The sequence below is a fragment of the Oryctolagus cuniculus genome, chromosome 12, assembly GCF_051225735.1.
Source record: "Oryctolagus cuniculus isolate XC-2025 breed Fujian yellow rabbit chromosome 12, ASM5122573v1, whole genome shotgun sequence".
NCBI lineage: Eukaryota > Metazoa > Chordata > Mammalia > Lagomorpha > Leporidae > Oryctolagus > Oryctolagus cuniculus.
In genome coordinates, this window is record NC_142878.1 from 105,310,395 (window position 1) to 105,336,470 (window position 26,076).

Genomic DNA, 26,076 nt, shown 5'->3' on the forward strand with positions numbered 1-26,076 from the left:
AACCCCATTGCCGTTAAGTGAGCCTCATGAGCCTCTGAAGTACCGGAGTTCAACACTTGGTTTAAAGAGAGCTGAGCTCCCGCGCCGGCTCCCACTTCCCCTGATGCCGGAGCTTGGGCAGGTCACCTGACCTCTCCCTATCTCAGTTGGCTCACTTGTCAGTGGAGACAGCCGTGCCTATTTGCACATGCCGGTATGGACACAGGTGAGCACACACACACACACACACACACACAATCCCTCCTGGCCCAGGTGCTTGTGCCAGCAAGGTCGACTTCCAAGAACACCTGCAGGTGAGAGGAACACTGCAATGCAAACACAAGTGAACTTTTCCAGAAAATGTCAAACAAAGGCCAACGCTCAGACGCACCATAGAAGGCTCGTCTGTGTAAGGTCAATGTCAAAGCCAGACAAAGTATATGAAGGGGAGGAACCAGGACATCTCCTTTACAAGCATAAATACAAATTCATCATCAAAAGGCTGAATTGCTTTTTTCACTTAGGTTTGTAGATAGAGGCTACAGAATAAGAATCAATTCCAGTTTTTTTTAAATGTTTACTTTTTTTAAGATTTATTTTATTTATTTGAAAGACAGAGTTACAGAGAAAGGTAGAGACAGAGAGAGAGAGAGGTCTTCCACCCGCTGGTTCACTCTCCAGATGGCCGCCATGGCTGGAGCTGCGCCAATCCAAAGCCAGGAGCCAGGAGCTTCTTCCAGGTCTCCCTCTAACTAAACTCTTTAATAAAGGCTAAAAGAATAAAAAATTGATTTTTAGAGTAATAATTCATGTTTCTGGATTTAATCTCTTAAAATTAGTGGGACTATAACTAAATAATATAATGGAATATCAACCATAATCCCAGTACGGTTTTCACACTTACTAAAACGGTTCTAAAGGAGTACCTGTCCTATAACGAGAACTGAGCATGGACTCGACCACGGCTTGTGACAGTGAGTTAAGACCCTGCAGCAATCAAAATGCTGTGAGCCTGGTGCCCAAAGATAATGACATCAGTGAAACGGAACGGAATGAAACCAGACGGGGTTGGGTGAGGAAGTCCAGAGAGAGAGCCAAGAAATTGTAAGAAGCCCAGGATGCAGCCTGCTAGAAAGACAACTTCTCAACTTGTTGAATAAGATCAGGATGCTTTCGACAACTCCAATCAGAAGACAGGAGCCCGGGTGACAGAGCCCGGAGGGGAAGTGGACTCCAGGCACAGCATGAGCAGGGCGTCACATGGATTTCTCCTCTCCACCCTGGGCTCCGCCCTCCTGGGCATGTTGGCTTCAACCTTGGACTCCATAGTCTGTCATCATCACAAGAAACTTTGTCCTTCAGGCCTGGGCAAACACCCTGTCTTCGGCCCAGTAAGTCTGACTTGGCTCTCAGAATCTCTGCATCTAAGGTATTGACAAGGGCGAGCCACGTGCTGATTGGCTGCATCCCTTAACCCATCACTGGTAAGGATTAACTCAGACCATGTAGGACTTCCCTCTGAGTAGCGAATGGGGCCAGCTTCCCTTAGGAACAAAGACAGGATTTAATAGGGAGGAGGAGACAAGAGGACTCCAACTGGGTATGCCACCAGCAGTACCTACTACAGAGACCTACATGTTAAATACTTGTTACGTTAGAATGGGACAGTTAAGAAATTAATGGAGACCTTGCCTCTCGCCAGATGAGGAATCCCTTCTGCCCTGGATCAGGAGCACCTGTGATTCGGGGTGGGTCAGCCCAGTGGGGTGGAGGACCCAGGCGGCCATCTTTCATCAGCTGTTTGTTGGGGTTGGTTCCCACAGCCCAGATCCTTTTTTTTTTTTTTTTTTTTTTTGACAGGCAGAGTGGACAGTGAGAAAGAGAGACAGAGAGAAAGGTCTTCCTTTGCCGTTGGTTCACCCTCCAATGGCCACCGTGGCCAGTGCACCACGCTGATCCGAAGCCAGGAGCCAGGTGCTTCTCCTGGTCTCTCATGCGGGTGCAGGGCCCAAGCACTTGGGTCATCTTCCACTGCACTCCCTGGCCACAGCAGAGAGCTGGCCTGGAAGAGGGGCAACTGGGACAGAATCCGACACCCTGACCGGGACTAGAACCCGGTGTGCCGGCGCCGCAAGACGGAGCATTAGCCTATTGAGCCACGGCACCAGCCAAACAGCCCAGATCCTAACTCTCTGGTCTCCTCATTCCTTCTTTCTCTTCTACTTCCCCCCACTTCTCATGCCTCATGGCCATCCTTTGCTCCACTGGGCACCCTAACTGTGTGATTTCAGAAGACCTCCTTCCCCTCTCAGATCAGACCACAGATCTACGGCTGGCTAAGGAGTCCCTGCTGACAAAGCCAGACTCTTTTCCTGGGTCACCATAACCCTGCGCTGTCAGGGCTGTCCCCCGCTGAGCTCCTCTCCTCCTGAGATCCATTCTCGTCTTTCACATCCCTCCCCAAGCAGACTGAAGGGTGCTGTTCACTTGCCATTGTGTAGGTTGTACGCTGGGAACTTCGCTGTGCTACCTCCGGGGGTAAGAAAAGCCACACTTGTTTACATTTTCTAACTCAAACTCAAATGGACCCCAGCCCCTGTCCCTTCTAACAAGGAGGACAGGAAAGCCCATCGGGGTCTTGGTGGAGCTCTCCCAGCTCCGTTCTGGAGAGTTCTGCAGGCGTCCCCAGCATCCAGGCTCAGGGCATCTTCTTGCTCAAGGTAAGCATGCTGATGAGCTCGTCATCCAAGCTGCAGACCCCTCCCTCCGAGCTTGGCCAGGCCCAGCCTCCCAAGATGCACCAGGAATCCTATCCCCCTCTTAGAGTTTGCTCCAGAAAGGAACAGGTTCCAGGGATGGGATCCCGAACTCCCAACCCCTTTATCAGTCCCCTCTTCCAAGGTCTCTCTTCACCTCTCCCCCTCCCCCACCATGTTCTACTCTTCCGGAACGGTCCCTGGGTCTATCATTACCTCTCAGGGGATTTGTAAAGACCGTTGGCCTCCCTTCCTGATGACAAAGTAGGGGAGAAGACAGGCTATCACTAGGCCTCTTCTATGTTTCTTTTTTGGTAACTTACCTATTGCAACAATCTCAGGGACAATGTAAGGGTAAGTTTGAGAACTTACAGAGAATGAAGGAGTCTGGATGAATTTGAACCAAAAACACTAGGGTTTAAAGGCCAAGGGATGGGAAGATCTTGGGTCTGGCAGTTCAGACATCCACAGTGCATATTGGAGTACCTAAGTTCAAGTCCCGGCGCTGAGAATGTAGGGAGTGAGCCAGTGGATGGGAGTGCTATTCCACCCTCCCCCATCTCTCAAATTAATACAAATGGGACCTTCCAGGTGGTCTGTCTGTTCATCAGTCCATTTGTTCATTTTGTATATACCACTGCCCTGGCCTTAAATACACACTAATAGCAATCAGCTTCCACCAACAGAGGTCGCCATCTGAAACGGGCCCATGGAGGGGTCTCCAGTGATTCATAGTCCTTGCTACAGGTCACCTACAACCTGAGCAGCAGGGCCCTAGAAGAAATTTACCCCTGAACCTGGCAATGCCAGGTTCATAATATTTGCCAGTGCCGTGGCTCACTAGGCTAATCCTCTGCCTGTGGCACTGGCACCCTGAGTTCTAGTCCCGGTTGGGGTGCTGGATTCTGTCCCAGTCGCTCCTCTTCCAGTCCAGCTCTCTGCTGTGGCCCGGGAGTGCAGTGGAGGATGGCCCAAGTGCTTGGGCCCTGCACCCACATGGGAAACCAGGAGGAAGCACCTGGCTCCTGGCTTCGGATTGGCGCAGTGCTGGCCGCAACGCGCCGGCCGTGGCGGCCACTTGGGGGGTGAACCAACAGAAAAGCCAAGACCTTTCTCTCTCTCTCTCTCTCTCTCTCTCTCTCACTCACTAACTCTGCCTGTCAAAAAACATTATTTTTAAAGTTAAGTGCATATAAAAGACTGGGTGTTTACTAAGGTTGACACCACTCGGCAATCATGCCAATCTCATTGTGAGGAAAAGGTAATGTTTATACTTGCAATTTCACTGAGAAAAATGAGAAATACTGCTGAAAGTCTGCAATAGATCTTTTATTGACGTACCAGAAACATCTAATTAGTTTCATCACACGGAGTTTGATACATCTTTGATCACAGCGCTGGCTTGAGACGAGGCTACACCACAGAACCAAGACCAGGCAGCACAGGGTGCACCTGCAGTACCAGCACGCGCACGCGGGAGAAAGGACGGACGCAGCTGCGCTTGCGAGGAACCACTGCAAGGAACTGGATGAAAGTCTAAGAGATTTGACCATGGATCTGGTTTTTTATGTTTGTTTTTATTACTATTAAAGGCTTTGGAATGTCTAGAAATTAAACAGAAGTTTCCAACGTGACACTTTGGGCTCACATTCTGGGTAACAGATGAACGGCTCAGAGAATCCTAGGTGGATGGACTGTTGATAACAAGAGCTTCCAGCTAACGTGTGCAGCTGACGGCAGGACTCCAAACGGGGAAGCTAACCTCTGATCTAGAGCACACGCTTGAATCCAAACGACGCCCTTCAGAAGCGTCTGTGGGGGTGTGTGGACAGGGACGACACTGCTTATCGATGCACAAGTCACAATGAAGTCTTCTACTCGCTGCAGTAGTTGAGAACAGTCTAATTCGGCTAACGCGTCATCCAGAAGAGACGAGATAAGGGGCTGTCCCAGTGTCTAGAGAAAGGCTGAGGGGAAGACCTGAACTGACCGAGGCAGAAGACAAGCAGGAGGAGAGTACCCGGCATTACTCGTCTGTGCACTGGCCTCGGCCGTCCTGAAGGAGTGGCTCACCACATGTGCTGTTTCAAGCTAGTGACTACGAATGGACTACATGTGCTACATAGTACAAATGCGGGCTTCCAGATCTTAGGGCAAGGTTTAGAGAAATGCTCCTATGAGGGGGTCTTGCTATCCCTACGGCTAGAGACCGCCAGCAGAGGTGTGTTCACTGGCACTAGCAGCAACTGGAAACGTGCTTAGTGTAGCATGTGTGTTTTGTGTGTTCAATGAACAGCTGGGAATGTTGTCTGCAGGATTCTCTTTAATGCATTAAAATACTTCTTTGCCTGTCATGGCGTTCAACTGGCGGGCACCATTAACGACTCATGGTTCTGAGAAGCACGTGGGTGGCCACGGGAGCCTCCTGCATGAGCTAGATTTTCAAGACCTTGCGCATTCTCATTTTCTTCTCTTACTGCAAAGTGCAAGAGACCCCTGGCACTCATGCCTGTGTGTTTACCAGAATCCTGAAAGCCATAGCCTCTGTCGTCTGTGCAGTTCTTGGCCTATTTCTACCACGTACATAGTGTTTCTCTGGAGCTGAGACACTGCTGCCTGCAAGGGACTTGCAGCCAAGTCTGCAGACAGTGGGCCCCAAGTAGGAGGAAGGCGCTACTGCCATCTAGTGGATGGAGGCCAGAGTGCCGCTAAACATCCTGCAAAGCGCAGGGGACAGCCACCCACAACCCAGCGCGTCAAACCCTAAATGTCATCAGGGCTGAGGGGGATCGCAGCCTGCATTAGAGGACTCTCAAAAAAATAAGCAATTCGTCTTGTCTATAACCACCATTAACACTTCCTTAAACTTTGTTCTTTTTTCTTTACATTTTTTAGAATATTTATTTATTTATTTGAAAGGCAGAGTTACAGAAAGAGAGAGAGAGAGGAGAGGAGAGACAGAATCTTCCATCTGCTGGTTCACTCTGCAATGGCTGGGGCCAAATCCAGGAGCCTGGAACTCTATCTGGGTCTCCCATGTGGGTGGCAGGGTCAAGTACATGAGCCACCTTCCACTGCTTTCCCAGGTGCATTAGCAGGGAATTGGATTGGAAGTGCAGCAGCCAAAACGCAAACTGACACTCATACGGGCTGCTGATATCATAGCCACGGCTTAACCAGCTGTGCTGCAGCACTGGTCCCTTGCTACTACTATTATTATATGTGTGTGTGTGTGTGTGTGTGTGTATATATATATATTTGAGATGGAGAGATGCTGGTTCACTCTCCAGATACTCACAATGTCCAGGGCTGGGCCAGGCCAAAGCTGGGAGCCAGGAGCTCAATCCAGGCCTCCGACATGAGTGGGAGGGGCCTGGCCACTTGAGCTGTCACCTGCTGCCTCCAGTGGCGCCTGTTAGCAGGAGCAGAGCCACCACGGGCCAAGGCCCTCTGCTGTGGGACATATGAAGCACTCGGCCCAGTGCCCAGCCTCACTGACACTTTTTTTTAATTCTGGAATCAGATAAATTCCTACAAGATGCTTTAGAAACATCGAGATCGTATGTGGAAGTCTTTCTTTACAAACACGCTTAGGAAGCAGCGCTGTTGGATCAAGGAGATCTCAGGAGGCCCAGAATTTGCACCTCGACTTTACTCCACTTTGCGTAGCACGTTGTGTACGATTCGGGATTCTGAAACTTAAGAGGTAGCTAGAAATAATTACAGTTAGCTGCCTTGGGTGTGCATCGGGGTGCACCAGGCTAAGCCACCTCTCGGGATACCCGTATCCCACGTTGCGGTGCCAGTCCGAGTCCCAGGTACTCTGCATCTGACACAGCTTCTTATCAACACACCTGGGAAGGCAGCCAATGATGGCCAAATTATCTGGACCCCCACCACCCGTGTGGGAGACCCAGACATAGCTCCGGGTTCCTGGGTTCTGCCTGGCCCAGCCCAGATTGATGAGGGCACATGAGGCGTGAGCCACCGGAGGGAAGATCTCTCTCCCTCTCTGTCTCTCTGTCACTCTGCATCTCAAATAGACAAATACTTTTTTAAAAAACTTGCTACCTCTTTTCCAGTAACTTCTAGGCACAACTGCAGACTGTTTCATATCTTATAATGACCTCTAGTCCCTACCGCGACCTTGTAGAGTGGAGTGTGGCTAACGGCATTTTTGTAGCTGGAGGAACAGAGGCTCAGAGAGGGTAAGCTGCTTCCTTCAGGTCACACAGCCGGGATGCAAACTCAGCTCTGTCAGACTCAAAGCCGTTCCTCTTCTCTCTGCAGGATGCTGTCCCCAGGAGCTACTGACCTTTCAAACACACCTCTTAGTGAGATGGGAAATAGCCAGGGGCATCTTCACCTAACCGTGGCCACATGACGCCACACGTGCTCTCCTCTTCCTGCTCTGGATTTGTTCAAAGCCACTTGAAAAGGTTGTTGTGCAGGTTACCTCTGCACACCTCCTGTCACCTCGCTCACCCAGCCGCAGAAGGAGCCAGATTTTTCGTGAATTGCCTGTAATTTTTAGGCTACAAAGAGAAATGATCCTTCCTGCTTCCAACCTGGGAGCCCGTGCACACCCCATCAGCAGGTGTCAGTCTGGCTTTGGTAGATCCCATTAAGCTTTCTTAAGAATAATCTGGGCCAGCGCCGCGACTCACTAGGCTAATCCTCCACCTTGCGGCGCTGGCACACCGGGTTCTAGTCCCAGTTGGGGCGCCGGATTCTGTCCCGGTTGCCCCTCTTCCAGGCCAGCTCTCTGCTGTGGCCAGGGAGTGCAGTGGAGGATGGCCCAGGTGCTTGGGCCCTGCACCCCATGGGAGACCAGGAGAAGCACCTGGCTCCTGGCTTCGGACCAGCGCGGTGCACCGGCCGCAGTGTGTCGGCCGCGGCGGCCATTGGAGGGTGAACCAACGGAAAAGGAAGACCTTTCTCTCTGTCTCTCTCTCTCTCTCACTGTCCACTCTGCCTGTCAAAAAATAAAAAAAAAGAATAATCTGGAAACACTTCCTACGGGTCTGTTCTACAAACTGCATCGTGCTCAGCTCCAAGTTAGCTCACCTGGACTCACAAGATTCCAACCCGGAGCCTGTGTCGGGGCTGGGGCCTGGGGAGGTCTCGTCTCCACAGGAAATTTCATGCCGAGGCACCCGCTGCTGTCGCCCACCAGCTCCTGGGGGTCTGATGGCTCTGTGGCCCCTAGGGACTCGGAGCAGGTTCAGGCTGGTATGTGAGCGGATTCTCTGAAGGCAGCTCTGAGCAATCTCTCCCAGGCAGGCTGGCCAGTGCCCAGGCCACAGAAGGAGGCAGGACCCACACGGCAGGGCTAGTTGGATGGGGATTTCTCTTTGCACCCCATCAAATAGGACCCAGCACCCAGACACGGCAACCCAGGGATTGGTTTTGAGAGATTTCCCACGTTCTAGCTCACGTGGAAGCCTCACCGTCTTTGTAGGCACTTTATAGCGTTGTAGGAAATGACACGCCCCCAAGACCACCTTGCAATTTGCAAAATCATTTTCTGGGTGTGTGATAGAAATCACCTGGTGTGCACAGCGTCCCTCGGTGGACTTGCTATGTTTGAACTCTAACAATTTCCTTTCTTTGGAGAACCCGTGTGTGTGTGTGCATGTGCATGTGTGTGTATGTGCATGTGTGTGCATGTGCGTGTGTGTATTGTGTGCATGTGTGTGTATGTGTGCGCATGTGTGTTTGCATGTGGGTGCATGTGTGTGCATGTGTGTGTGCATATATGTGTGTGCATGTGCGGGTGTGTATGTATGTGTGTGCATGTGCATATGTGTGTTGTGTGCATGTGTGTTTGCATGTGGGTGCGTGTGTGCATGTATGTGTGCGCATGTGCGTGTGTGTATTGTGTGTGTATTGTGTGCATGTGCGTGTGTGTTGTGTGCATGTGTGTTTGCATGTGGGTGCATGTGTGTGTGTGCATATGTGTGTGTGTGTGATTTTTATCTGCAAAACCTGATGACCTTGAGCTCTTCACAATTAGGCCTCTAGAAACCCAGGGATTATTCTAGAAGGGGGGATTCTGGGATGACCCCTGGGTCTGTTTCAGAAGTGAACCTGCACCCATTTGGGACCACTCCGGGACATTCAGGAGGGGTGGGGATGCAGAGGGGTGCGGCCGTGTCCGCCTGGGTGGCCGTCCCTCTCCTAAGCTACGGACGCAGAGGAAAGAGCAGCCCTTCTCCCCGCTTCTAGGTCGTGATCTCTTCGAAGCCCGAGAGCTGCTTCATCTGCTCGATCTGCATCGAGTGCCTCCTAAGCAACTTCTTTGTACTTCTCAAGTCGACTCTCTTGGGCGAACTTGGAGCAACAGGGACCATGGACTTCAACCCACTGGCAAGTGGGGAAGCAGCTTTGCCGCCAGATCTAATGTCTGGGATGGGAGGGTTCAGGTTCACGTTCAGAGGGGGTAGAAAGCCGGGCCTGGTGTGAGCGATGCGGTCCAGCAACAGGGTCCCAGAGCCTCGTCTTTCCAGCAGGTGCGGGGGCCTGCGGCGCGCGGAGCTGGGAGATGTGCTGGGGACGGCGTCCAGGGACTCCCGGGAGCCGTGGAACAGGGACAAGTGGGAGCTGTTGACCTTCCTCCTGTCTAAGGGTCCTTTGCCTGGCTCAAGGGAGACGGAGCTGGAGCTGGGCGACTCTGCCCCTGATTGAAAATCCAGGCTGTAGAGGTCACTTTCCAGCCACTTGAGGGAGGCTGGCTCTTTGAGAGCTGAGGGCCCGGCTGGGCCGGCACCCCCCTTCTCTTGGTCAGCAGGGAGGGTTCCCCTCCTGGCCAGACGCGGGTGGGGGGCCTGACCCTTCTCATAGGTCGCTTTCCAGGCCGCCGGTGCTGAAGAACCCGGGATCTTCAGCACCTGCTCCGTGACCGTGGGGAAGAGCGTGGGGTCCTTGCCGTCCGTGCTGCTGGTCCTGGACAAGGGCCCCCGTTTAACAAGGGATGCGTCGCCGATGCCCTTGAGGACCTCACTGTCCGTGCCAGAGCCGCGGGCCTCGTCCTGCCGAGCGGACGCTGCCAGCACGGATGGCGCCACCAGGCCCCACGGCTCAGACTGCAACCTCTTCAGCTGTGGCAAACGGGCCCTCTTGAGACCGCCCACCCTCCTGGTGGGCGACCCAGGCTCGTGGAGGGCCTTGGAGGCGCTGTAGCCACTTGAGTGCCCTGTCTGGAGGCTGAAGAAGTCATCTTCCTTCTCCCTGGGCGGAGAGCCCAGGCTTGGAGCTGTCACTTGGACATCCGAGGGGGACGCACACAGGGGTGGCGACTGCCTGCCTTCCACTTTGGGGGAGGGAGGGACGTTGAGGTACTGCTTGGTGGTTTTGGTGCCCGAGGAGGACTTATCGGTTGTTATGATAATCACCTCCTTGCCTTTGGCTTTGCAGGCAGCAAGGAGGGGCTTCAGTGCGTCTTTGTCATCCGCATTTATGGCGTAGACCAGAGCCGAAGCCCCAGTCTGGTCCTCCAGGCTGGGGTCGGCTCCACTCTCCAGCAGTAGGGAGACCACGTCCCCGCCCGCTCTTCTAATGCAGGCATGGATGAGCGCCGTCTTGCCGGACTTGTCCTGGATGTTGGGGTCTGCCCTGTTGTCCAGCAGGTACTTCACCATCTTGGGCTTGCTGATGCTTTGCTGGTCCACGTGCTGGGTGATGCACGCCACCATGAGCGCCGTCTCCCCTTTGTCGTTGCTCTCGTTGATGTAAGCGCCCCCTTCCAGGAGGAGTCTGGTGAGCCGGAGCCTCCCCAGCCACACGGCCTTCAAAAGGGAGTTGCCATCCGTCCTCAGTTCCGTGTCATCCTCCATCATCCTGGCGACGGCTTCGGGTCTCGGAGCCACGGTGGCAGTCAGACCTAGCGAGGGAAGAAGAGGGGGGGACAGGTCAGGTGCTCCAGAGCTGATGTGCACAGGAAGATGATGGACACAAGACCCTTGAACCGTCACAGCCCAGCCTGATCCCAAGTTAGGTCACCCGGGCCAAGTTCAGCATCTGGGAGGCGGTGCCTTCCTCTGGGAGTGAGGGGCACGGCAAGTCCCAACCTTGCAGAGTCACCGTGAACACTGCGCGAGGTGCCATGCCCAAAATACTCAACCGGGAGAGGTCGTTAACCGAAGGCCAGGAACACGGTCAGTCCCTGAAAATGCAAGACACTCAACACGGAGGTGGCCCTCTAAGTTCTAAGCTTGCTCATTGCTAGAAGCTCGGTATTTAGCAATGACTCACACGCGACAAATAGGTTACCCATACACAACTTGGCGTGTGCTGTTGTTAGATGTACATTGGAAAGACCAGTAGGAGACGCATTAAAATGCTAACCCTTCCTGTGGGTAATGGGCTTATAGATGGTTTCATTTATTCTCACTGCGCTGCTAAAATAAATATGCATCACTCTTATAATAAAGAGGAAAACAGTCAAACAAATGCAAACAATCACATCCACATCTCGCCTGCTTTGCAAGTCGCAGCCCCGACTTGTCCAGCAGGTGTCAGAATTCTCCTTCGACTCTCACGCAACAGCTGGCATCACGCCCGGCTCCCTTCCCCTCTGGGTGAACCGGGGAATTGCATTTTTGCTCATCAATATTAGGAAATAAAGCTCAAGCCTGTGTTCCCTCGGCCGAGATCTGACAAACCTGGGTTTTCTGCTTTGATTCTCCCGGTATCAATCGCCTCCTTTCTGGACTTAAGAGTTCCCACGCTCAGAGAGCAGCCCCGGGATGCACGGGTCACCACACTTGACACCGATGCACGGGTCAGCCTGAGAGGACCACACCGGCCCACGTCTCGCCCAGCAGAGCCCCTTCCCGTGGACGTGTGTGCCTCCAGGGTCCTGACAAGCAGCTGGGCCGTGTGCCCCACGAGGCAGAGTCCAGCCACCCTCTCACCTGATCCACGTCCTGCCGTCTCACTCTACCACCCTGAACAGGTGCACTCCTCTGTCAGATAGCCAGATGCAAGCTTCTCTGGGTGTAAGTGGAGAGACAGATATAAGCTTTCCAAACACTTGATATGGGGTGGGCATTGGTGCAGTGGTGAAAACACTGCTTGGGACAGCCACATAGGATGTCGGAGGGCCTGGGTTCAAGTCCCGGCTCTGCTCCTGATTCCAGCTCCCCACTGACACAGACCCTGGGAAGCAGCAGGTGCTGGTTCAAGTAACAGGGTCCCGGGGCTGGCACTGTGGCATAGTGGGTAAAGCTGTCGCCTGCTGTGCCGGCATCCCATATGAGCACCAGTTCAAGTCCCGGCTGCTCCACTTCTGATCCAGCTCTCTGCTGTGGCCTGGGAAAGCAGTAGAAGATGGCCAGAGTCCTTGGGCCCTGCACCCACTTGGGAGACCTGGAAGAAGCTCCTGGCTCCTGGCTTCGGATTGGCGTAGCTCCAGCTGTTGCGACCATCTGGGGAGTGAACCAGTGGATGGAAGACCTCTCTCTCTCTCTCTCTCTCTCTGTGTGTGTGTGTGTGTAACTGTGACTTTCAAGTAAAATAAATAAATATTTTTTTAAAAAAAAGTAACAGAGTCCCTGCCACTGAGGTAGGATTGAGTTCGTGGCTCCTGGCTTCAGCCCAGCCCAGTCCCTGTCCCCCCAAATGGAAAATATCTGTGTGTGTGTATGTCTGCCTTTTGAATAAATAATTAATACTTTGGGGAAAAAACCTTTTAAATAAAAGTTTAATATATAAAGATACATATATATGTGTATATATACATATGTGTGTATATGTGTGTGTATATATGTGTGTATATGTGTGTGTATATATGTGTGTGTATATATATGTGTGTGTGTATATATGTGTGTATGTGTGTGTGTGTGTGTATAAAACACCCAAACCACACTGAAGTCTCTGAAGAAGAACAGGATTTGCTCGCCCCGACCCCTCCTGAAGCATCAACTACTCACACTCTGTCTGCTTCGGCCATTCCCTGTTTCTTTGGAAGCGTTGCTCTGATAACTACATCTGATTGCGAGGTCACCGTGACTCCACTGAATTTTCTGCACAACAAGACACTGTGTCTTCCCATATCTTGACAAGAGGTCTCCTCTGTCTCAGCTTCTCCTTCCCTCTCTCTCCCTCCATGTCCTACTCCATGTCCATGATCTACTTTCTCTATGTGTGTGCGTGTGCGTGAGTGTGAAAGAGAGAGGGCGTGTGAGCCTTTAGCTTCCTTCTCTCTCCACCATTTGGATTATTTTAGCCCTTCTGTGGCCCGACATGTGGAGGTTGTGTTAAAGGCCTCCGCACGGGTAAGTTTGCAAGTCTCGAAGCAGGGTTTCCAAGGTGGACAGATGAGGGGGAAAGCGCAGGGGAAACCCACTTGCTTGCAATCCCTGGAGGGGACCTGCATCTGCCGGATCCCCCCACCGCCAGCACCATTGCTGCTATTCCGGTCCTCACCACACTCGACCTGCCTGCAAGTCTCGTTCTTTCTCAAATGCACTGCACTCTCCCCCCTCTTGGCACTGTTCATGTTTCTAACTATAAGACTTCCCTGCTCTTCCTTAATTATTCATCACCCGTCAAACTGCAGCTCAAATGTTACTTCCTATGTAATCAAGAGGAAAATCACTCCAGATCTGAGAGGGGGAGGAGGAAGACGCCACTGACTCATACACAGGCTATATAAAGAACTCCTACAAATCACTCCCTCTGAAAGAGGATACGCAAATGGCCAGTGAGCACGCAAAGAGGCCCTCAGCTTCTCTAGTTCTCCAGGGAAGTCTGACGACAGCTCAGTGAGGTGGGGAGAATGAGATAGGCTGCGAGGACCCAGGACGGGTGGGGATGGACAGACGGGTGAACCTGCTGGCACGGTACGTTGGTGTCCCCAAACATCAGCCTGGTCATTCCATGCCTCACTTTACACCTGTGGCAGACCACAACACAAGGCCACGATGGCCTGCCATGTTGCCATAGACATGAGGAGTCAGCTTTGGGACTGCTCTGACCGAGAAAGTACAGCCAAAGTAATTTTATGTGCAAAATCCCTGAAGACCTAGCTGCTTCCTAGAGAAGTCTGGGCTGTGCCCCCAGAAAGGGCACCTGGAGCTCCAGCTGACAGCCCCAGGATAGGGGTGAGAACACCTTGGGCCACCTGGTCCTGGCCAGCCCCCAGCTAACGACAGCTGCACGCGTGAGCCAAGATGAGGGCAGCGGAGCAAACACCCCGAGCCCGGCCAACATCGCAGAAATGGGAGCCACTGAACAGGCATTGTTTTGAGCCTCTCGTTTGGGGTTGGCCTGTTCACAGCAGTGGATTACTAATGAATATGTGAAGCAGAAGACCCTGGCAGCACTGTTCAGGATGGACAAAAACTGGACACAACCCATCAAGGAGAAAATAGATGAGAAATTGTAGTTCAAGGGTACTTCAAAAGGTTTGTAGAACATTGAATTGAGAGATAGGTTTGTTTTCATGCAAAAAATTGAGCTGCATGCATAGTTTTTTTCATAAAGTGTATTTTCATGAACTTTTTGAAGACCCCCCTGATAGCCCCTACACTCTCTTTGGGTTCTATTTTCCTTTCTCACACGTATGCACATGTGTGCACACACATACACGCAACACACCCAAGGATAAAAACTGCATGCTGAATCCCCGTGTTGCTGCAGACTTGGCAACGCCCTCCACTGGGTATTGATCTTGGCCATGATCTGGGTCAACCTTGGCCACAGAACTCGAGCTCCTTGAGGCAGAAATTCTCTCTTCTCCCTTGCCAGGGGTGCAATAATGGGAAAGTAGAATAAAGGAAAGTCCGGGGGGAAGGAGGAAGAGAAGGTGGAAGGAGGGCAAACAGCTGATCATCTTATCTTGTGTTGCGTGTGCTGCAAATCACGTACCTCTGGTCTACTTCAAAATCAAAGGACGGAGGAAAAGAAGAAGAGAGGAAGAGGATGGTCCACCTCGGAGACTGGTCCTCCCACCCCTTCACTGGGAGCCAGCAGCCACTTCCTCCCCTAGGTTCAGGCCTTGCCCCCCAATCAACCCCACCCCGGACCCAGCCCCTAGGGAGAAAGCAGCAGTGAGACAAAGCAGCCAAGTTCTTTACCGTGGCCTGGAATATCCAGTCCACCCACAGCCAGAACACTCTGTGTGCTCAGTGAGCTATTTTGCATGTTGTCTATCACCATTTTTTTTTCTCACTGTGGGGCTCCTTACTGAATTCCTTACATGATGAAAATGCAAGAGCTTTGTTTGAGGACAGAATCAGGTTCTTCCCTCACTCTCGTAGCCCAGATAAAATGTACAGGGCTAACATTAACCGTTGGCATGCTGGTTTCTCTTACTCTTTTCATTTCGAGTATGCATGCATCATCCCAGATTTGCATAGCTTTCTCCATTCCTCCTGTCCTTGGCCTGGCTTTCTTGCTTGAGTGGCCTTGCCATGCCATTTCCACAGTCTTGGACTCAGGTCACTGCTGCTGCTTCTGCCATGGTGGAGGGCCCCACACCTGGTTTCAATGGACAAGGAGAAACTGAACCTGACCTCACAATTCTCCAGCAGGTGCCTGGGACAGACAAAGGCACCCAACCTGCGTGTGAGGCAGCATTAACCCTGGTAGAAGAGATGTTGACCAATAAGAGATTGGGGACAAGAAAGAGATGGAAGAGAGACTCTTCTCCCTTCATCACCCAATAGCCTTTCCAAGACACAAGAGAATAAACAACTTCCACACACGCAAGCAAGCAGTGCACTTGGCAGGAAGCTGGGGAGAGCTTGATAACGCATCCCTTCCCTTTCTCCTTCATCCTTTTGTCCGAAGTTTGATGACTTCAACAGGCATTAATATGTGTGTTCTTGCTGCCTTCCTTCAACCCTAACTGGACGCCCCATTCAGGAAAGTTTCTCCCCTACTTTGCAGGTGAAGAAACTGGAGCCAAGGTGAAGAAGTGGCTCATCTGCGGGTGACTGTTCAGAGCATTTTTGCCTGCTCAGAGTGGCCCTTTCTCTCTGATACCTATGCTCCCTGCCCCCCTCCCCAAGCCCTTGGCAGGTGAGTTTGTACCACGTGACCTACCCCATGTGCATGGCTGACTCAGCCTGGACTGGGATTTGAAATTGAGGCTGAGAAACACCTGTTCCTTTGAGCTGTTTGTAGGAACTGAAGTGCTGAGAATTCTGGGGGTAAGACCACGTCTATGGGCCAGCCGCATGTGCAGATGGGGTGATGCAAGAGGGAGAAGCTGAGTCTTGAGCTATTTGGACTTCAAAGCTTAGAATCCTCCCAATAAAGGAGTACGCTTCTATTTCTGATAGCTTGACTTAATTTCTTTACTGATAGTTCTTATAGTTACACAAATCTTGGCAAAAGCAGCAGAATTACTTGTTCATTTACTCATTCATCCTCATCCATTCATTCACCAAACATGCATTTACCATCTATTCTGTGCTGGGTGTTAAGGACAGAGAGATGTATACAATCAGGAACAGGAGGCTGCAACGGGTTAAGCTGCTGTTTGCAATGCCCGCATCCCATATCTAAGAGCTTGTAGGAGTCTCAGCTACTCTGATTCTGATCCAGATAGGATAGCAGGGTCAACCAGAGTCCAATTGACCTGGAGGATTTGCCTCCCGTTGCACCTCACAGAAGATAAAGGTTGAGAACAACTAAGGCTGGAAAGATTAGATTTTGTTGGAGGAAAAGGCAGCAATCCTGACTGAGGAGCTGTTACACATCCAGAATGCTGACATTTCACCCACCTGGGCTAGTCTAGGTACCAAGTTTTCATCTTCAAAAATGAGCAACCCCTTGGCTGGCGCCGCGGCTCACTAGGCTAATCCTCCTCCTTGCGGCGCCGGCACACTGGGTTCTAGTCCCAGTCGGGCCACCGGATTCTGTCCCGGTTGCCCCTCTTCCAGGCCAGCTCTCTGCTGTGGCCCGGGAGTGCAGTGAAGGATGGCCCAAGTGCTTGGGCCCTGCACCCCATGGGAGACCAGGAGAAGTACCTGGCTCCTGCCTTCGGATCAGCGCGGTGCACCGGCCGCAGTGTGCCGGCCACGGCAGCCATTGGAGGGTGAACCAACGGCAAAAGGAAAACCTTTCTCTCTGTCTCTCTCTCTCACTATCCACTCTGCCTGTCAAAAAAAAATGAGCAACCCCATGTGACAGGCATTTAGCCCATCAGTCAGGATGCCTGCATCCCATATCCGAGGAGTGGGACTTAGAACCTGCCTCTGGCTCCTGCCTCCAGCTTCCTGCCACTGCAGACCCCAAAGACAGCAGTGATAGCTTAAGTACGCAGGAGACCTGGATTGAGTCCCTGGCTCCCAGCTCTGGCCATTGAGGGCATTTAAGGAGTGAACCAGTAGATGAAAGCTATTTTTCAGTCTCTCTCTCTCATAAATAAAAATTATCAAAATCCAAAGTGGTTCTTTCTCATAGTTTCAAAATAAGGATACATGGAGGACTCGGCAAACTGCCCAGTTCCTTCCGTCATATCTCAACCCCACCCCCATCTCATTGCTTGACACAGCTCCATTACAACAACAACTAATATGACAGATTTCTAAAAGACCATGGAAAATGAAATTAAAAGATAAGATATTTCGTGCTCGCTTTGGCAGCACATATACTAAAAAGGTATTTCAGGGCAAAACATTTTTGAAATCTATGCACTGTTTTTTCATAACACACATTTTGCATGAACTTTTCAAAGATACCTAGGCATACATGGATTTCAAAATTTTTTGCACCAAAATAAACTTATCTTTTAGTTCTACTTCCCATGAAGTCCTCTTATATAACTTCCAGTGGCACAACGGATGGAGAAGAAGCACTAAAGACTAAAAACCAACACCAAACTTTCAAAACGACACCTCTGTAACAGCAGCAGCAGGTGAAGGGAGGGTTCACCATCTTTGTCCTGAAGCTCTTATGTCATTGTCCACAAGACTATGAAAGTCATTGTCTTTTTTGACTGTGAGGAGCTAACCTGTTCAACCTTTCTCAGCGAGTTTAGAAACTGAGCCTTTTATCTCTCCGAACCCAGGATCTGAAGAAAGAGAAACAGAGACAGACAGAGATCTCCCATGTACTGGTTCACTCTCCAAATGCCAGCAACAGCCAAGGCGGGACCAGGCTGAAGTCTGGAGCCGGGAACTCAATCAGATGTTTCACAAGGATGCCAGGGACCCATCTATTTGACCAAACTACCACTGCCCCCCCAGGGTGCACACTAGCAGGAAAGAAGAGCTGGGACTGAAACCCAGGGCACTCCAATCCAGAGTGTGGCCATTTCAAGAGGCAACTCAACCGCACACCTAACACCCGTCCCCAAAATGTGGCTTTGTGGGTAAAAGTAAACCACATGAGATCTGAATCAGGATGCTGCGATCTTGTCCTTCCTGTCACTGCTCCAGTCTCTGGGTCTGTTAGGAGGCTGAAACAAGCCGATAGCTGGAGAAGTGCCTTTTTGTAAGTCTGAAGTGAGGTGTGCTCGTGTGAGCCATTATAAATTACATAAGTAACAACTGCTTCCGCACAGACACAGCACTCTTGATGTTAGTCCTCCTTTCTTGAGACGCACTGACACTGGGTTTCCAGGCAGATCTCACCCGTACAGCACAGTGACAGCATTCTCAGACAGCTCAGAGGTTGCTTTATGGAAAAGAGAAGGAGCCTCAGGAGTTTTGCAAACATCTGAAAAGCTCTTTAGATCCTCCAAGCAGGGGCATAGATAGGCACTTACTGCACTTAGTGAATCAGAGTAGGTTTCTAGAACTTTGCAATAATATGTTTGATATTCATTTTGAGTATAGCCTTGCCCCCATTTCTCCTCTATTTTCTCAACTACTTCTCCATGAAGGGCCTTCAAAAAGTGTATGAAAAATGATGATTGTGAAACAACTCTGTGTGGATATAAAAGATTATTTTTGCACCAAAATAAGCTCAACTTTTAATTCCATTTTTCTACAACTTTTTTGAAGAATTCTTCTCTTTGTAAATATGAAATTTTGCAGATCTTTATAAAGTGCTTTAAATTTCTTAGAGAACATAATCAAAAGATATTTTTGATTGATCCATACGAAATTGCTGTTTCTGCTGGTCAGACTTCATTGAAAGCCATCGAGTTCACGTATTTATGGGACCTGCATAGTGCACTGTGTGCAGCTCCGTGACCCATACTCTAGAGGATATTCCTGTCGCTGGAGGCAGGGTTGAGGGACATAAACACAGAAGACCTGGTCTCTAAGCCCAGCTCTGCTGCTACAGACCTGAGTAACTGAGGGCAAGCACCCTTCCACCAGATACTAGAATAACCCCAAATCTGCCTCCTTCACTGAATTGCTAATAAGGACCAAATGATAGGCACCATGTGGACACTCTCTACAGCATCCTGGAAAAGTCAGTGACTATTTTGCTGCATGGCCACGTGCAGAATTCTTAGCACTGAGCTCCCCCGAGCCCAGGCCCCTGGCAGGTGCACCAGCATTCGTTACTCACCCTCCGTCTCTTCCAGGGCCCTGCTCCCATAACCCAATCACAATCTGCAGTTTACTGAGTGTCTCCACATTCAAGACCCTCTGACTACCTCCCACCCCACCCCCCTACACACACACTTCTGCAAGAAAAGTGTCCTCTTAACTTCACACACAAGGAGCCTGAAGTTCAGATAGGTTGGTGACTTTGTCTAGGGGCACACCTTTGTAGGCGGCAGCACCTCTGATTCAAACTCCGTTCCTCTAATCGGAAGTGCAGAGATACAAGGGTACGTCAAAGAGTGGGTGGAAAGTGGAATTAAAAGAGAAGCTTCATTCGGTGCAGACAAGGGTTGGAAATGCATGCACGCGACTATTTCACGAAGGAAATTCTGCTCAGGCACAGGCTCCCACTGTTACAGCCGACACAGGGTTTCAGGAAGCGGCCTTGTCCTCTCCTGTCAGTTTCATCATTTATAAAATGAGGTTAATAACAGTGCACAAACTTGTAGCTCCTGGGAAGTGCTTGGCATAGGGCCCTGGCCCACGGTAAGCACTTATCCAACCTTACACGCTTGCAGAAGTTTGGGGATACTTAAAACCCAGGAAGCCACAGCCGGTCAGCTGCGGTATTCGCGCAAGTTTGCTCGGGGTGGTGGTGGGGTCTCTCTACTCCGCCCCTTCCTTATACAATCCAGGAAAGCCGCTAAAAGCAGATAAAGAATCAACTCCACGTCGGCTTTTCCGATTCGGAGCTGGGGGCGGTGTGACGCAGCGGCCCTGGGAGGGGAGCGGCGGCTGGGGGGCCCCCGGGACGCAGGAGCCCAGGCGCGCCCCGGGGCCGGGCGCTGTCCGAGGTGCTGAAGCCCGCCGAGGCCGCCGGTGTCCGTGGGCGCCTTAGCGGAGGCCGAGGAAGGAAGGAAGGGTCAGGCGGGGCCTGGGCGGTAAGTGCTTCCCGCACCGTTGCCCGGAAATGCTCTTCAACGTCGCGCACGTTTGCAGGACCAAAACCTCTCACGGCAAAAAGCGTCAGGCTCTGCTGCCCCCACCCCCGCCCCGCGCCGCGGAACACCCAGGCAGAAATAAGACATTTTACACCGCCTTCCACCCCCGTCTGCCACGATTTCCTGTGATGAAAGCGGGCTGTCTCCACCGGTCCCCGCGCCTGCCGGTGGCAAACAGAGAGGACTTCTGGGGAGCAAGCGGCCCCACCCAGCCGCCCCGTGGAGACCCTTGCGGGGCGCTTACCTGGTGGGAACGCTCGCCGAGCCAAGACACCTGGGTGCAGCCCACCAGCAGCACCATTACTCGCCAAACACAGTCGTGGGGCGCCTGGCCCCTGTGCGCTCAACTGCCCGTGGGCACGGCCGGGCTGAGCCGGCGCAGGGGGCTAGCGCTGCCCCGGGGCGTCGCGCGTCCCGGCCGGCGACTTGCCCAGAACTTCTCCAAGGCTCAGAAATAAAACCTCTGCGTCAGTCCTTCCAATCACTCCCTGCTCGTCCAAGTCGCTCTGGGAACGGGGGAGGGTTTGGGTTTTTTTTTTTTTTTTTTCCTTCTTTAAGAGAAAGGAAAAAAAGCGTGAAAGAAAGATGAGAAGTGGCCACCCCACCCTCTCCGACTCCGGTTCCAACCGCTGGTTCGCGGGTCTCCCGCGCAGCCCCGGCCTGGGCTCCGTCCTCCGCTGGCCCCGCGCGCCCGGGAGCCGCTCCGCACCCTGGCGCGAGCGGGTGTGGGTGTGAGAGGGCGGCGAGAGGCGAGCGGCCGCGGGGGAGGCACCTGCGGCCCCGCCCCCGCCCAGCGCCTCGGGACCAGACTGGCCCCGCACTTCCCGGGCGTCTGCTGCAGCCCCAGAGGGTGGGCGCAGATCCCGCGCAGGGACCCGGAGCCCTCAGACCCTGGCCCTAGCCGAGGTAGAGATTCGAACTCGTGGCTCCTTTGTCCTTTCTGCCTTCCTCAACCAACGCCTGGGGGTCACAGGCAGTGAGAAGCAGAGGGAGAGCGCGGGGTGGGGGTGGGGGCAAGTGCAACCCCGAAACGGGGGCTCTTCGATTCCCTGTGCTGGTCCTCACAGCTCCGACTGCTCCGGGACTTCCTGCGGAGTCTTTTGCCAACTGTGCCTGTTCCTTTTTATAAACTCGGTGGAGGGTTGTTGTCTGCAACTCTGAAGTGTGGCGTTTAGAAAGTGAGCCCCATCTCGTCCCCGCCCCGCAGAGCGCTTCTCCGGAGGGAACAGGGGCTTGCATCTAGGCATGGTGCATCTAGTGTTTATAGACATGTGTGTGTGCAGCCTTCATACATAGGCGCTGTACATGGGACCTCTCTGCATCTACACATCCGGTCTACAGGTGTACCCAGTATTTATACAGCTTTTGTATGCTATATATGGTACATCTGTGTATCTCTACATCTGCTCTATAGATATATTCAATATATAGATATGGTGCATATGCAGCATTTGTGTATATATATGTGTGTGTGTGTGTACTATATATGGTACATCTGTGTAGATATACCTTTGGTATATAGGTATACCCAGTATTTATAGATATGAATACTATATATATGTATATAGTACCTTTGTGTATCTATACATCTGGTACATAGGTATATCTAGTACTTACAGATATGGTATAAATCTCATTTATATATCATACATATGTATCTTGTATATTTATGTATCCATATCTACTATACAGATATACCTAATATGTCATGTATATTATGTATCCAGTTTTTAGACATATCTAGTTTTTATAGATATGGTATACATCAATTATATATACACATATATAAACTATATGATACATGTGTGTATATATACATCTTATCTATAGATTTATAAATATATGTATCTCATGTTTATATATGTATATATCGCATGTATCTATACATTCTTATACTAGTGTATGGATATGCCTAGTATTTGCACATACTACATAGCTAGCATATCTGTGTATTAGATACACCTAGTGTCTATATATATAATGTAGTATATCTATTTAAATATCTAATATGTAAGATATATCCAGTATATATCTAGTGTGTGTGTATATAAGTGGTATGTATATCTAGTATATGTCTATATACCTCATGTACAAATCTAGCATGTATCTAATACATGTATATATTTCATTTATATGCACAAATGAATTCTATTTGTCCTACAAAATATTTCTTGTGTCAATTTTAATAATTTATATTTTCCTAAAAATTACCCTCCATGGACATTTGCAAACTTCTGCCATGGAGTCACAAAGAGCCTGATTACAATTCCAATTCAATTCTTCATCTCCTTTGCTACTGTTCCGAGTACCCTTTTCATTCCTAGTAATCTGTTTCCTACTTCCTCATTCCTAAATTTGTTGCCAACCTTGCTGAAGGATTATCAATTTTATTGATCTTTTAAAAGTATAGTGCTTTGGCCGGCACCATAGCTCACTAGGCTAATCCTCCACCTGCGATGCCAACACCCCAGGTTCTAGTCCTGGTTGGGGTGCCGGATTCTGTCCTGGTTGCCCCTCTTCCAGGCCAGCTCTCTGCTGTGGCCCGGGAGTGCAGTGGAGGATGGCCCAAGTGCTTGGGCCCTGCACCCCCATGGGAGACCAGGAGAAGCACCTGGCTCCTGGCTTCGGATCAGTGCGGTGCGTCGGCCACAACGCGCTGGCCGTAGCGGCCACTTGGGGGGTGAACCAACGGAAAAAGGAAGACCTTTCTCTCTGTCTCTCTTTCTCACTGTCTAACTCTGCCTGTCAAAATAATAAAAAATAAAAATAATAAAAAAGTATATTGCTTTGTATTTGGCCTTTATCCGTTTGGGTTTCCACAGCAGTGCTTCTGGGAACATTTCCATCTGGTATCCATGGTTGGTAAATGACTGGCTACTGCTCATGGAGATTTTTCCTGGAAAGTACTTTAAGCTTTCCACAGTCCAATCTGCTAGTCCTATCTTTCAGGGCTTCTAAGTTCTCCATCTCGTTTTGGGAGGCTTCCTACCCCAGAATTCCATGAAGCCTTCCCTAAATGTTTGAACAAGTGACAGTTCTGTTGGTGAGACTATTAGTTGCTCCAGAAATTGCATTTGTGCACAGGGTAAAGTAAGAATCTAACGACAAAGAGAGGTCATTGGCTCCAACACGGATTCTGAAAAGCCCACTCTTTTCGCTGATTTGAAATGCCATCTTGAACCACAGCACTGTAGATTCCCAAAATGAACCCTCTGGTCAATGTATTCTTTATACACACTGAAGGGCTGGTGTCATTTGTTTTAGGCTAGTTTTTGTCAGCCTATGTTAATGCATGTTTCTTCCATTTCAGGGGATTTGGTGGGGTTCTCATTCTGTTTTGCTACAAGGTTAAGCTGATCTTACAGAATGATTTTTAAAAGCATTTCAGTTTTTCCTATCAAGAATACTTAAGTTATCAAGTTAACTCTCTACTTACTGAAAGCTTAGAAGAACGCACCAGTAAAACCTTAAAAACCTAGGTATGATGGATTTGAGGACAGATTTTTTTTTTACAGGCAGAGTGGACAGTGAGAGAGAGAGAGAAAGGTCTTCCTTTGCCGTTGGTTCACCCTCCAATGGCCGCCGCGGCCGGCGCGCTGCGGCCGGCACACCACGCTGATCCGATGGCAGGAGCCAGGTGCTTATCCTGGTCTGCCATGGGGTGCAGGACCCAAGCACTTGGGCCATCCTCCACTGCACTCCCTGACCACAGCAGAGAGCTTGCCTGGAAGAGGGGTAACCGGGACAGAATCTGGCACCCCGACCGGGACTAGAACCCAGTGTGCCAGCGCCGCAAGGCAGAGGATTAGCCTAGTGAGCCGCAGCGCCGGCCCTTGAGGACAGATCTTAAATGATCTTTTTATCAATCACTACTGGAAGGTTCATTTTTTCCCCCACAAGGAACATCCTTGTGTTAGTGTCATCACAAAATCATAATTACTGTATAGGAACATATAAGTGAACATTAACCCATGCACTGATAATTTACATCATAAGGGCAGTGAACCTACAGAACATACTGTAAAGAAAAAACCAGGGTAAGTTTTTCTCACCTTGCATTGCTCTTCTTAAATGCAAATATTTGAGACATAAAGGCGTTCAGTTCAGCATAGCATTGCACAATGCCGTGTCGCAGTCCACTTAGTTCAAGACAGCCAGGACATGCAGCCAATAATAACACGTCTGAGCATATACACAAAAGCCCACGTCACTCATAAAGTATCTAGTGGTTGATCTAGATGGTTTTAGATGTTCTTACTGTGGAATTCAGCGTAACTGGACGAATATCCTAAGTCTTCCCAGCAGGAGTCATCTGCCGGCTTGGCCGTGGCCGTGGCTTCAGGTAGGCAAGCCTCCAGTACTGTTTGTGCCCACGATTGTGAGGACTCCAGGGGGCAGTGTTAAAATCCTTTACTCTTTCTTTCTAAGATCTTTCCACCTCTCAGAACTGTTAGAGAGCTCCGCTCGAAATCTCTTTCTCCTTGTTGTACTTCTGCCTCCTCCTCTCTTATCTCATTTTTAGCTTGCTGCATTCTATCTGGTTTGCTAGCAACCATCATTTTGGCCTCGGTTTCACGTTTTCTTGGAGCAAATTAACTTGAGCATCTTTCCACTTCTGCCAGCACTTCATTCGATGGTCAAACAACAACCTACAGCAGGAAGAGGAATGCCATCACTAATTCCTTCTGAAAACAACACAAGTTGGCAAACACTTGTTCTTGATGTGACTCGTCCATCTTCTCAACCCCTGTGAGCTGAGACCAAGCAACATGGATTGCCCGGGATGACCCAACGTGGCAGCACTCCTGGCAAAGGCAGCTGTGTTGGCTTGAAGTTCTTTCCTATGACAGACCAAGGCTTCGACCGTGGCCTGAAGCTTCTCAAGTTGTTGAACCAGATTCTCAAATTGCTGCTGCTTTTCTTGATTGTCCTTTAGTGGACAGCATCACCACCTGGTTCACCATCTTCAATGTTCATTCCCCACCCAGACCTGTGTGTTGACTGTTCTAAGCAGCTTCGAGTTTCCAAGAACTGCTTGAAAGCAGGATCCGGATACCTTCCAAGAGCTGCTCTCCAGTTTTCTATAAACTCTGTGGGTGATGAGTCTTCTTCTTCACCCACGTTGGCCTCAGTCATCCTTGTTTTTGGAGCTGGTGGCACAATATAACCAACGTGGAAAGACTTGTTTGCAGGCACCATAATGTCCATTTAAGGTTGAAGTTTCACAAATCTTCTCTCAGTTTTAAATACCACTGCAATGAAGCTAACCCTTTTCAAATTTCAGGATAGTTTCCTTGGTGCATAACATTTTCAGTTTTAGACTAACAGGTGTGCACAACTTTCGCACTTTTGTTACAGGTTTCACAGTTATTGTCCAGAAAGATTGTGCTAATTCTCATCATCCCTTGATCATGTTTCTATGTGCCTCAGTCACAGCGGAGCTCATCATCGGAGACAACTGCCAATGTGATCATTTCAAACCATGTCAGATCATTGTTTTTATTCTCTTATGATGAGTCAGGTTGAATTTTTAAAGGGTTTATTGGCTATCTATCTGCAAATTTCCCATTTATGTCTCCTATTCATCAGTGATTATGATTCATAGTTTAGCAGAAAATGCACGTAAATAAGTGTTCGTGATTTCCACATCCAGAGAGATTCAGTACCGTTCATCTATAATTATCCAGCTGTTACTCATCTGGATTCTCTCTCTCCCCACCTCTCTCTCTACCTCTCCATGTCATCTCCCTATCTATCTATCTCTCTATCTATCTACCTACCTACCTACCTATCTATCTATCTCCTGGGCCAGGAGGAAGCTAAGACCAAGCATTCCATCTGGGTCTCCCATGTGGGTTGCAGGAGCCCAAGTACTTGGCCCATCCT

At 50.3% G+C, this 26,076-nt stretch overlaps 1 protein-coding gene and 1 pseudogene across 1 annotated transcript; both read right to left on the bottom strand.

Annotated features, from left to right (window-relative positions):
• Positions 1–8,843: 8,843 nt before the first annotated feature.
• ANKRD34C (ankyrin repeat domain 34C) lies at positions 8,844–21,128 on the bottom strand. The gene is made up of 2 exons (XM_002721598.5): positions 20,435–21,128; positions 8,844–10,617 (listed from the first exon to the last, which is right to left on the bottom strand). Exon 2 carries the CDS (start codon positions 10,571–10,573, stop codon positions 8,960–8,962), a length of 1,614 nt encoding a protein of 537 aa, XP_002721644.2. The 5' UTR covers positions 10,574–10,617; positions 20,435–21,128; the 3' UTR covers positions 8,844–8,959.
• Positions 21,129–24,478: 3,350 nt separating this feature from the next.
• On the bottom strand, positions 24,479–25,389 carry LOC103345137 (sorting nexin-2 pseudogene; annotated as a pseudogene).
• Between the last annotated feature and the right edge of the window lie 687 nt (positions 25,390–26,076).

Bases quoted from the DNA above. Each gene is read 5' to 3' on its own strand.
- ANKRD34C (XM_002721598.5), bottom strand. From the start codon at position 10,573: ATGATGGAGGATGACACGGAACTGAGGACGGATGGCAACTCCCTTTTG.